This window comes from Linepithema humile, chromosome 1, assembly GCF_040581485.1.
Source record: "Linepithema humile isolate Giens D197 chromosome 1, Lhum_UNIL_v1.0, whole genome shotgun sequence".
Taxonomy (NCBI): Eukaryota; Metazoa; Arthropoda; class Insecta; order Hymenoptera; family Formicidae; genus Linepithema; species Linepithema humile.
In genome coordinates this window covers 11,988,708-12,001,939 of record NC_090128.1, presented here as the reverse complement: position 1 = coordinate 12,001,939, position 13,232 = coordinate 11,988,708, and the positions used below count along the sequence as shown (strand labels likewise).

General features: G+C 32.1%; 2 protein-coding genes across 16 annotated transcripts in view; one reads left to right on the top strand and one right to left on the bottom strand.

The window, feature by feature from the left end:
• The window catches only part of HisT (Histamine transporter), a 59,088-nt gene that overhangs the window by 3,025 nt on the left and 42,831 nt on the right, over positions 1-13,232 (top strand). The gene's annotated exons all lie outside the window — the stretch shown is intronic.
• The window catches only part of LOC105671981 (Myosin-7a binding protein), a 36,219-nt gene continuing 28,493 nt past the window's right edge, over positions 5,507-13,232 (bottom strand). For 7 of the 9 annotated variants that reach the window (XM_012366567.2, XM_067354188.1, XM_012366570.2 and 4 more), the window contains one exon: positions 10,951-13,228. In XM_012366567.2, the coding sequence (XP_012221990.1) occupies positions 11,572-13,228 (1,657 nt within the window). In that variant the 3' untranslated portion in view covers positions 10,951-11,571. Of the gene's footprint in view, positions 6,977-7,569; positions 8,611-10,950; positions 13,229-13,232 lie in introns of those variants that run through there. The other 2 variants (XM_067354444.1, XM_012366568.2) reach the window with 2 other exon arrangements.

Below are 13,232 nucleotides of genomic sequence, written 5' to 3'. Positions count from 1 at the left end.
TCCTTTTGCCTTGAATTCTTGTGTTTATTAAATCTACATTTAATCACTATTTAAAATGATAACTTTCTGTTAAGAAGTTTATAGTACAGTTAAAGTAAGTTAGATAAAGTGAATTAAAAATATTAATTTTGCATGTTGCTCGTTTTTTGCTTTGTGGGTTTTTTCTAAGAATATATTGAATTTTGCGTATTACGTTTTTCTTCTGTTTTATTCTGTGACATAATGTGAAAATAATATTTAATTTAAAACGTATTTATTTAAAGCTATTTCTACTTATACTTTATCACGCGTTTTACTGTATTGCTCTGAAAATATTCAGCATTATTTAGTTTCCGTGCAACATATGAGTTCCCTTTTATTTGGTAAATATCTTTTTACGTAACAGCTTAACATTATCCAAAAGTCCTGCACAAAATTTTATAAATAATTAATTGAAGTTAAGAGTTTATATAATTTTATATTGTCTGCAAGATTTTTATAAATATTACTCCATTATTTAGAATTAAATTGTTTTCAAAAAATTATTCTGATAAAACTTTAGGCTCCATCGAACGATTCTACATTAATAATGTAGATTATTTTATCGTTCAAATGGAATATTTGTTTTTTCTAATATTTATCATCAATCTTACTTTACATTCTTGTGGTTTTTTGATTAATTTTTTTTATTGTAATTCTCTATAAACTTTTGACATTGTCTATACGTTGCAATAACTTTTTTTTTATCGCAATATATTTTTTTTGGAAATATTTGTTTTTTTCTCCATCTGAAATATGCACGAATGTATGGAATTTTATTTCCATCAAAATATTCTTTTTGTTTAAGCAAAGTCACTAAATTATGCAATGATTTTGAGATACGTTATTTATTTTATGTTCAAATGATAGCGAATAACTCATATCTTTCTTCCATGAGCTTCTGCTTTTATTGTTTGATATTTATTAGTCATTTGTTCGTAGCTTTTTTTGCGCCTTGTTCTTTATTTTTCAGTTCACCTTAGCATCGATCATCTTGTGCCGAGCAATCTTGCACCTTTGTTGAATCCTTTCGGTGTGCTCGTTACGCGTGACATTTCGCAACTTTCGTTTTTCTTGTTTTAGGAGTTTTAATACCATTCCATTACTACACCGTTTTGTGTGCTTTCTCACTCTGCTTTTGGACTTTCAATTCCTGCTGTAACAGTTGTTTTTTCACAAAACGTTGTTTGTCTTTGGCAATTTTTCTTTTTTTTTTAATCTGAAGTGATAAAACGATTTTTATTTGTAATTAATATTTGCAATCGTTTTTGAAAAATGATTAGAAATGACATATGGACGATATGAATATTAAAAATAAGCAAGTAAAGTTTATTCGATTCTAATCTTATTATCAAATAGATACGTTTTAAATAAAAAGCAAAAGAAATAAAATGTATATTAAATGTGATCTTTTCTTCTTTTAAAGAGGAAAGGCTTGCAGTTCTTTGGAAAGAATTTTTGCAGAGTTTAAATCAAAGTTTTCTTAGCTGTATAATAATTTCGAATTACATCTATCCGCTTCTTATTGCGGTTGATTTTCAGCGGAATGAAGGGCTATTTTCTCGACGAACAGATGGTTCCTTTTTTTCAATTTTTTTTTGATACTGTCGGCATGTATTCTTTTAGATATTTTCTATACTCATTATAATCGCCCAACGACCATTTCACGCTTACATCCTCTGTGATACGATCGGCTTTTAGTATATGTTTGAAATTAGATAATCTGGAGAAGAATTTGCACAGATGCTCGCCGTGCAATGGTTCTTAGGAAATTCTTATTTTTCGGCAATAAGGATCGCTCAAATCGAAAATCTGTCCTCGACTTATCTGTCATATTGAAATGTCGCATATGCATGCATCTTCTGCATGTGTGTGTTTTGTATCTGAATGCAGAATACAAACTGTGCATGTTGTGTAAGTTGGGGTAATATATTATAAATGTTAATTTTGTTGTGATAATCCGTGTTAAATGTCTGCGTCTGTTGTTTTGTTGTATTATATATTAAATATTAAATTATATATTAAATAATTTCTAAGTTATCAAATTTTGCTTACATTTTTTTGGCGCAATTTTTGTGAAAATAGGAAGAAAAGCCTATGTGGAAACCTGAATATTACAAGGATCTTTTTCAAAATCCAGAAGATGTCGAAATTATTTTTCGAAGTGATAACGGGACTTGTATTCCGATGTTAAAAGAAAGGCTTGATCTTTTGCATGAGATTGGAAATATTTTAATTGAATTTTATAAAGGTAAATAAATCATTGCAACAAAATTTGTACGTGCTGTTATTGCATTTTTTGCGACATAACGCAGCTTAACTCACTCAGGACTAACTTTTATAATTAAAAAAATTTTTGCTAAAATGTTATTAAACATAAAGATATTTTATAATTTATACTTTATATGTATGAAAGAATGTGTTCATAATTAGTATGAGTATGAAATATCAAAATAATGAATGTAATAGTAGCACTTTTCATTGAAAAAAAAAAAAATATATATATATATATATATATACAATAAAAGAGAAAGATAAAAATGATAAAAAATAACTATTATTGTAAATAAACTATTTTAAGTGATGAATATTTTTCAAGTTCTATTCTCGTTTATTAAATAGTTTAATAAGTCATTGGTTCGGAATGAATAACGCATGGGAATTATTAAAAAAAGAAGGAAGAAAGGATAAATTAAAAAATAGATATATCGTACATTTGTTATAGGCACTTTTCTAACATGCCTCAGTTTGTACAAAAACGGGTGTGATTTACTGGTAACGATTGCCAGGAACTTTCCCTCATATCAAGAAAAGATGGTGCAGTACGAGGGAGAGACAGGTACGGAGTAATTCACAGAAAGATCCGAAAAGACCCGAAATAATATTGTAAAATTAAATGAATTTATGAGCTTGTATTTTTAAAGAATTTTGAGTTAAATTATTTAATAGACATATTGAGACACATTTTATTACAAATGAAAATATTTTAATATATTTAAAACCGTTTAATTTAATATTGTAAGTCATAAAAATGATAGCAAATGAAAAAGGATTCTAGTAAAATATTATATGGGCACATTTGTCGTGACGAATGCTGTACAATTATATTTTGCAATCTTTGTAATTAATCAATTTAAGTTACATTTATTGCATTGAGTTTGATACATTAATTCGTACATTAGGTCGGTGAGTGCGTTGAGTTATAAATTTAATAATGCAGTACATTTTTTTTTTAATTTTTTTTCAGTTTTGTTCCTTCTTAAGGCTTGTTTATTGGTTGGTGACATCACATGTTTTTTTCGGGAACATAAAGTAATCAATATTGAAGGAATCCTCCCTGCCACGTCATTTGTTGATTTTCGAATTATTCAACTTTTTCTTAAATACAAAGCTCTTCAGTATTCCGATAGGCTCAAGAAAAAAATCGAAGAAAATGGTAAAAAACCATTATGCTATTCTTTTTACACGTGGTACTACTTTATATATTAATATTATAAAGTAGTACCAGTTATAACTTATAAATTTGTTTTTCTAACGATGAAAATGTTTCTTCAATACGAAAGGAAAATTTGAAGTAATTAATAAGCATCATTTTCGATAAAATTTTAATGCACAAGTAATCTTTTATTTTGCATCATTACTTATTTTATCAATTTTATATTATTATTTTTCCAAAAAGAGAAATTTATTTGCATTCTATATTTTTCTCAAATTTGTATTGATTATGATATTTTACGTGTCGCCATCAAAGCTTTCGTTTAGAGAGCGTTTAAGGAAATATATCTCTCGTTTATGATTAATTTTTATATGGAGAATTTCCCGCGATTTAAGTAAATTTTAGCAAAATACGTTGTGTATTCTTGTAGATACATTAGAATTTGGGAGCACAGAGAATCTGGAAATAATCGCTAGCACGTACATGATAAGATCTCAGCTATCTGTTGAATTACGTAAATTGATTGCAATGTATGAATCAACGAATTTTGACAAACAGGAACTCATAGACGATTCATGCGAAGCTAACTTTGAAATTTTGATTGACAATTTCTTGTGGTACTATCGGCACGCGCAAGATCAATATTTGATGGAGAATATGCTATTGCACAATGTTAGAAGTTTATATTTTTAGAACATTATTAGATCGTCGAATGGTCACGCTGACGGATAAAGAACAATTTTTTTATCGTGATTTGTCTTTTAACTGTTTACTATGTTTAATATATCGTAGGAAGAATAATTGGTTGAAGAAACCAAATTTTTCTGTGGTGACAAGACAATTTAAAATTTGCGCGACCAAACTACCATGTAAAAAATTTTAGTTTAATATTACAACTATTATAGTGGGTAATTGTGACAACTGTTATTAGTGTAAATTTACACGCATTTGCAAAATTAATTTCTTGTAATCTAATTAAACAGTAAAAGCAAAAGTAAATTTACAATAGAATAAAATTATAGAAATGGTAATGTAATAATACTTTTTGTATTATTAAACATACATTTGGGTCACACTTTAATTATAAATTTACTGTATTAATGTTAAAATGCTATTATTGTATAATTTGCAAAATATTACCGCGTTTGTGCTGTCTAATATTACAAAAATGGGATAATTACCTAAGATTTTAAATATATTTCTTATGTAATTTTTCATATAAAATGAGATATATTTTATATGGAAAATATACAATGACAGACAAAACTGCGTAATTTTTGTGAAATTACACAATTTTTGTAAAATTGCATGATTTTTCATATGTATTTACAATATTAATTATATAATTTTTACATTTGTTATTTGTGTAAATTTACTGTACTTTTTTACAGAGTACTTTTTAGTTGTCACAAACAAATATCTTTTTAATATGTTTTTGGAAGATTTAATGCCCATTTCCACCAATATAGATTAATTTTAATCTCGATTCAACTTACTCTTCATTTTTTTATAATTCTTAGAACTAGAAAAAGATGTAGAGTAAGTTGAACCGAGATTAAAGTTAACCTACGTTGGTGGAACCGGTCATTAAACAAGCTTTTTATAGTTTAACGCATTTTAACACATTTTCGGATTATTAACATGACTAATAAAATTATTGAAAATATTTAATCCGTAAATAATAGAGAAAGAAATCTTGCATTACTTTAGCCAATCTTCAGAAAGATATGAAATTAAAGAGAACTTTTATAAATTAATAATATATTTCAAAATTTATAATATATAGATTTTTATCGTTAAGAGTCTTATCAATTTTTAATTTTATTTAAAGCGATTTTGTATAAGTTTAATTTTTATTAGTTTGATGGAAGAAGTGACCATTCGTATTTCTTATCTTTATTTTGATTATGAAAATATAAATATGAAGTACAAAATTTTATATTGAATTTTGCTATTTGTGACTGAAAAAGTTATATTTGTATAATTTTATATATATATATATTACATTATGTATTTTGTTTTATGTATCTAAGTAAGTTTTTTTATTGCATCATAATTTTATGTCTTTTATTGTTCCTTTTCGACAATCCAAATTCCAAATGTCAAATTTCAAGAATGTTCTCATTTTATATTTTAATATTTTTTTATTTGATTACAATCATATATCAGACATATTTTTCTGTAATAATATACAAAACATTTCCGCGATACTTTAAACTACATTCTAAAATAAATGTTCTTTTTATTTGGCAACGCGCAGAGTTAACTCTTTCTTTAAATACAATGTGTTATATATTCATAATTCATTGTAATAATTAAATATTCGTCTATTAAAATTGCTTTGGTTTCTTTCAAAATAATTACACAAAATTTAATAATATATATACATTTTCCGAGAAATTATTCTTTTAAATAAGTTTTTTTAAATAGTTTTTTAAAATAATTGCGGGCTTTTGTAATTCAGAGCAGAAAGAGTTAACCGGGTTTTTCGAACACGACATTGGGAACTCTTTCTTTGGTTATCAACGTGTCGCGATGCCATTTGGCACGAATTTTATCACACCTCTGCTATCTCATGGTTATCACGCACAGCTAAACGACCTTATCTATTTTTGCCATATTTGCACATACGATTCGCGTACAAATTCGCGACGCCTACTTAAGGGACTATTATTTTCCAATACAGACGTTAACGTATTCTTGCCGATCGCAAGGACAGTAACGTTCGCATTTTTACAACTTTCGAAAAAAACTTTTAATACAAATTACGTTAACGAAAGAAACACACAAAATTCTATACGCAGGAAATTATTTACAAATATACAAATTTGATTGCGGTATTTACGAAGAGAATATTTTAGGTTCTTTTCTTCAAAAATGCAATATCAATTTTGATTTGAAAGACGACATCGCATTAGTGTTGGTTGATCGTTCCCTGGCTCGATTTTAGAACGCTTTATTTCCGCAATTTTAATAATTATTATTTATCGTTGATTCTGTAATTTAAAAAATTATAATATTATTAAACTTTTCCTTATAAAATCGTTTCAAAAATCTTGGAGTTTATTATATAAACTCAAATTTTGTGACTATGCATATTTTTTATGTATATATAAAATCGATATTATTGTGATAATTTTACTTTCTGTTGTGTTTGATTCGTAGATAACAGAATATTTATTATCAAGCTCTGATAAATCACTATTTACGGAAAATACTTTAATTTTTTTTTTGTAGTTGCTCCCAAAATATAATATTCGATTTGAACTTATCGGACGAGATTACGTCCGTATCGTTATCTTCTCGTATCGATCGCACGACTTCCGTTCGATTCGCCGGTAGCTCTTCTATTAGTGATCGGCTGACTGGCGGCGAGGTCATTTTATTGGGTATTTGGCGTAATCCTTCCCGAAATTCTCTACAGAGCGATCTGGCCGTTAAACTGTGCATCTGCCTGGGTGTTTCAATTATTTGTATCTCAGGTGTGGACGATCTGTCTTTAGCATCTTCGATTTTCGCTACCTGCGACACAAAAATATTAAATTGGACCAATACCCAAATTATTGACATTTTGATAAATGTCACATTAACTGTACTTCTTTTTTGAAGCTAGAAGCGTAGAAAAATAATATAATTATACATATAAATCTTATTTAAATAAAAATATTATTAATTATACCAATGCCAAAGAGAATATAATATATTATTAATCGATATGACATTGATATTTTTGAAAGTTATATGACGAGATTGTTTTTGAAAAATTTCGAAAGACGTCAAACATTTTGTATTTAATAAATTATTAAAACAATTGACCAATGTTTCATGATAAATAAAGCATTCAGAGCAAGATTGTTGTCAAACTATAATTTGTAAGTTTTTCTTTAAATGTAAGTTCGTATTTAATTAAATTTTCATAAATTTCTATCTACAAATTTTATTTCTAAAATAAATTCATCTACGTATGCATGTACTTATCTAGATTTATTTTTACATATTATCGATTTTTCACTCTCTTGTTCTGAATTTTCTTCAAGTGTACTACGATCCGATAAACTGAAATGTCTGAGGTCTAACTGAAGTTTAACTGAAGAGTGAAGAGGCTATTTTTTTACCGAGACTCTGGTTACTTTCGCGGGCACGGCAGTCTCTATTTCGGAAGTCTGTCGCCTGCCGAACGCTTGTGCGAGTCTTTTCACCGAAGGCATCACTCGCAATTCTTCGTCCACTCCTTGCCGAACCTGATCCTTGTTTTCGACATATATATTTTCGAAAGATCTGTCCATGTCGGACGAGATTTCGTCATAATCGTTCAGCAGCGAATTGTCGTCCCTGGTGATCGCATCGCGTTCATCCGTTGTTGTTTCTTCCTCCGATTTATCGATCACGTGATCCAGCAAATTCTTAGCGGCCAGGTCGTCTTGATCTTGATTCACGTAAACCGGATTTGCTTTGTAATACATGTCATCAGCGACATTCGGCATCGATTTGGCCGATATCAATCTCGAATTCACCTGCTCTACATTGTCCTGCAGCTTGTTGAGGTCCTTCGTGCTCTTTGCGAAATCCTTGCAGTCGAATGACTCCGACGCGTCATATGCTGAATATGAGCGGCGTACGATCCTGCATCTCGTTAGATTCGATTTCTCGTTGTTTCGCATGATCGGCTCGTTCAATTGATAGTTGGAGTGCGCGCGACGCAGGATGCCGTCGTGATAGCCGTAGGAGCTCAGGTCCAGCCTGTTCACCATCCTCTGCTGCCGGGTAGCGGTGGTTTTGTGTTCCGAAAACTCGTTCTCGAAACCGTACGCCTTCAGATCGATTTTGCGTACCTTCCGGTCCTTATCGTCCTTACGCTCGGCCTCGTGATTATTCTCCTGGTTGTTCAATTTAGCGTTGATCTCGTTCTTACTGTTCTTCCGCTGATTCTCCAGAATATCGTCCGCGCGTTGGTGATCTTTCCACTTCATCTCGTCATCCTCGCTTTTAGCTTTCTCAGAGCCGACGTCGACGGCAGAAGCACGCGAATTTACGGTGCGATTATTCGTTTCGGGACTAATTACCTCGGCGTTATTTTTGCGCCATGAGGCCGTCCTTGTATCTTTGTCTTCTTGCGGAATTGAAATATCGTCGGCTTCCTTGGATGTAGATTCTTCCTGTAACACACGAAGGATCACTGACATTAAAGATTTCGCGCTCGAAAGCTGCGTATTTTGTGATCGTTGTATTCTAGATTTTCGTTATTTTTTTCTATTTGCGGAAGGTCATGGAATTTTTCTTTCTTTTTGGTCCTGTTTCTTTTTCGTGAATTGTTATACGATTAATACTATTATCTGATAAGGATACTAATAGCGCGCGATAATTTGTGATATTATATTATATGAGATACTTTTATTATAATACTATACATTAGCAAAAAAGGTTTTTCATGTTAGTATCATAGTTAGTGCAATGTCTGTGAGTGGCATATTAATTCTATTAATATTTAAAAGATTGAAACAGTAATTGTTAATCGTACGAACGCCTCCTTGCGCTTAATACATATCGGTTGTGATTTTAACGATTTTTCTGCGATAATAACTGACCGGTCAATACTTGAACTTTGAATATCAAACATATGCGGACATATTATTTTGATATCATTTTTAAATTTATTTAAAAAAAGCGTTATAATTTATTGCAGTATATATTCAAGAATACTAAACTGTTCAATATTTTTTATTTACACAAGTTTTAATTTTGAAAAGATAACTGCACGAGTCAATATGTTTTAAGCAAAGAGTCATACATTCGCTTTTGCAAGTAAAAACAAGCTATTGGTGTTAGTGCTTTTGTAGTTGAGAAGTTTTCTTATTGTTAATATATTATATATATTATATAGTACGAATATAATTATAAGCATCAAGCACCCAACGTTACATATAATTAAATACATGAATATTAACAAAATTATCGATCTCTAATGCTCGATAATGCTAATCAATCTCTAATGATCGATAATGCTAAGAATGCTGTAAATTACCTGTTAAAGCTGTCGTACGAAAAGTTGCTCAATATCATTATAATTAGTATACATTCAAAGAATTATTATGTATTAAAAAGTACAAATAATATAAATAATATAATTGTTAATTGCTGATTTTAATTAGTAATTTGTGGATCTTGCGAGGTATAGCAACAATTTTTTTTATACCAGAAATTTTGGCGCTTACGAACGCTTTTCGAGCTTCGAGATATATTGATACATTTATTTGTTAGTCACTACACGCTTAAATAAGTAGTATACTTACCGATTAAAATATTCTCTTTCGCAACTCGCGTGTGAAATTGATTCCAGTGTTAACGTTGTTATCTCATATGAGGTACATTGAGATAATAAGTAGATATAATTAGATCTGTCGTGCGAATTGACGAGCGCGATGCATACGCGATACAAGTGTTGACGGATTATCCAATAATTTGGCACATATCGATAAAAAATGGAAAATGTGTCTATTATACTGTCACTTAAAAAAATTAACTTAATTTCTTTTTTTTCTTAATTGTTGAATTTTGGGCAGAAAATACAGTACAGAGTACGACGATACAAATTTATTTTGTATTATAGATTGGTTACTTCGAGTAACTACAGAATCACTAAAGCGGTCAAATGTTTGCAAGTTTTGATATAAATTCTCTGAAATAATCAATTCGTGTTTACAATCGTTATTGTAATGTATTTAAAAAAGTGTAAAATTTAAAAGAAACTGTAAAATCTTTTTTAATCTAAAAGTCTCCAATGTTCTTTTAAAAATATCAGGAGATTTGAATGTATTTTAATATTTAACATCAAAGAGATGACATCGAAAATTACATATAGCTTGCAAACTTCTATGGAGCAACAAAGATAATATTAAATAATAACCGTTACCTATAAATTTCATGCGATTGTAAGGTTAATTTTTATCTAATTATAGTTAGATTAGGTAATTAGTTAAAATCTTTCTACCAATATACCAAAAGTATGTGTAGAATATGTATACAGGATTGTCTGTATATTACATGAATAATGTTATTTAAAAATTTCAACAATTTTAAGTCCTTATTTAATTGCCAGATGTGATACGCATGAAAAAACTGACCATTAGATGTTTTCAAAGAAAAAAACTTTCCATTATTTTTTAAAATATTTTCTATCGCGAGATGTAAACTTCTCGTATTCATTTGTAATATAAGTGTTGATTAATTTTAATCCTGGATTAAATCAATTATTACAAATTAACATGCGTAGGGTCATTGTTAATCGCTTTTCGTATATTAAAAGCGAATATTGAAACGTAACAATTAGAAGTTAATTATTAATAACATACACGAGCTTATTTATTATTAATTTCACCAATATTAATAAGAGAGAATAGTATTGAATAATATTAAAACGTAGTTATGAACAAAATTTAGTTGGGAACCTGTTGAGGAACGGGAGAATCAGTATTATTGTGATATACACACACATCTCAGACTTTTATATACCCGTATTTATTAACCATCTACGACCGATCATCGTATAAATATTACCTTTTAGCCGTGTTAATCGTGTATAATTATTGCACTTATTTATTTATTAGTATATTAGCGCATCGCGCTATGGCACTCTTATCTCAATGAATATCGAAGTTATGGCATTAATATGAATGCACTCGCATTTCATTCTCAGGTACATTATCGCACCGAATAGAAGAAATCGACTATATACATAGCATTAAATACAATTATTAAATTATCGTTAATAAATCTTTACAACCGTTAACCCGACCACTGCGAATTTCTAACATTCACACGTCGTCTAGAAAATCCCACAATATTCTCCATTAATTCTATCTTCCATTTTGATGCACCTGTTTATTTTGATATGCTTTATCTTCCATTTTCTCTTGCTAGTAAATTATAAATTCTGCGCTGTCTCTCTCTAAAATATATTTTAGTATTTGCGATATAATATGGTAAGAACATTTTTAGGATTATTTCTGTTAAGATATAGCATATTCATTTTTATAATATGGCCACTTCATTATGGCAATCGCGCCACAATTAGCGCATCCTTTCCATCGATTTTTATTCTATTTACAAATTGGTGCTCATCACCATATTGTGACATCGCTCAAACTTCTCACGTTCAACTTCTTGGGTCTGTTATTATCGCTCTTCCATTGCTCTTGCATTTGAGACTCCTTCGAGCTCTCTAGATTGTTTTCATTATTTTTCGATTTTTCCAATCCTCCGTTGCTATTTTTTTCAAATGTCTCTCGATGCTTTCGAGATCTGTTTTCTCTTTCTTGTGTCGTAACATCGTCGTCACTGAACGCTTTCCTCCGCTTCGAGACATCCTTCAGGAATTTATTCATTATAATCTCGCCGGAGGCACAATCGATCTCGTCCTGCCACTCGTCATCCTCGGTCGGCAAGGACCAGAGGCAGGATGAATTTCTATTACTCCTACGAATTAAATTTCTGTGTTTTATTTTGGGACTTGTTCGATTTCTACCACGTGCAATTTGTGTGTATCTCGCGGATACCCGATCGTTTGTGACGTCATCTTCTTCATCCTGCCAATCGCTCTCTTCGAAAGTCGAGCTTGTCGAGTGCTCGAAGCTCGTAAATCCTTCGAAACTCGCTGAACTATTTAAACTTGCCAATCGATCGAAACTCCCTGCGTAATCGACGTTAGAATACAGCTCAAAATTTGCCGATGTTTCCGTTTCGACTCGATCACAATTTTTTTCCGTATTGGAAATTATAGCTTCCGACAGAACTGGTCTTAGCCGGATCCTCCTGTAACTCGGAATTTTCTTCTTGTTGATTTTCCTGCTCCTCTTAATCCCACCGAAGGTCTGAAATTTCAATTTCGCGAATTCCGTAGCATGATCTGCGAAACAGTTCTCCGGCGAGATCAATTCGTCCTCGAAGTCGTCCAAGTCCTCCGTTTTCTTCGATCGAATTCTGATACCGCCATACGTGTGATACTTGCCGGTGGTCCAGAACCTTCTGCCGCCGATCGACGATATTTGCTCGTCGTGACAATCGTTATCCTCCATCTGGTACAGCTTCCGCCAGCGATCGCTCGTCTCGGAGTCCCGCGAGCCGATAGAGCACATTCCGGAATCGTGATCGCGCCCGTCGCAATCGCACGGCAACTCCTCACGGCTGTCATCGTATTGCGGCATTATCGGCTCTTCGTCAACTGGTGGATCTCCGTCGCGATCACTACGCCAAAGTCGACTCCAGTCCGCCGACACCAGTTGCCGGAAATCCGTGTTGGTCTCCAAGCTCTCCGCCAGGACGCGGTTGCCCTCTTGCTTCTCGCAAATCGCTCTCAGATTCGATTTCGCGCAATTCCTCGAGTCTCGATTCCCCGTCGCGTTCTCAATCGCGTTATCCGCCGTTCGCGCATTTCCTACGAGATTCCCGGCGTGCTCCTCGCCGCCGTCGCAGTCCGATCGATCATTCGCGGACGATCGCGCGAGTTCCAGGTGCAGAAGGGGGTTGATCGCAAAGTGCGGACTGGCGCGCGGATCGCGGCAGCGTCGTCGAGAGAGGCTGCCGCGCAGCGATGCGCCCTCGAATCGCTCGAGCTCGTGCTGTTGACTCACCTGTTGTTCGCGCTGTTCGTCGCTGTTCGACTGCTGGGATAGCGAGCTGCTCGGTCTGCTTGACACCGAGGACATCGCCGATCTGGCCCGCTCGTGCTGCTCCCCGTTGGCCGCCTTCGACTGATTGATGTAGTAGTCCCTGCCGAAACTGC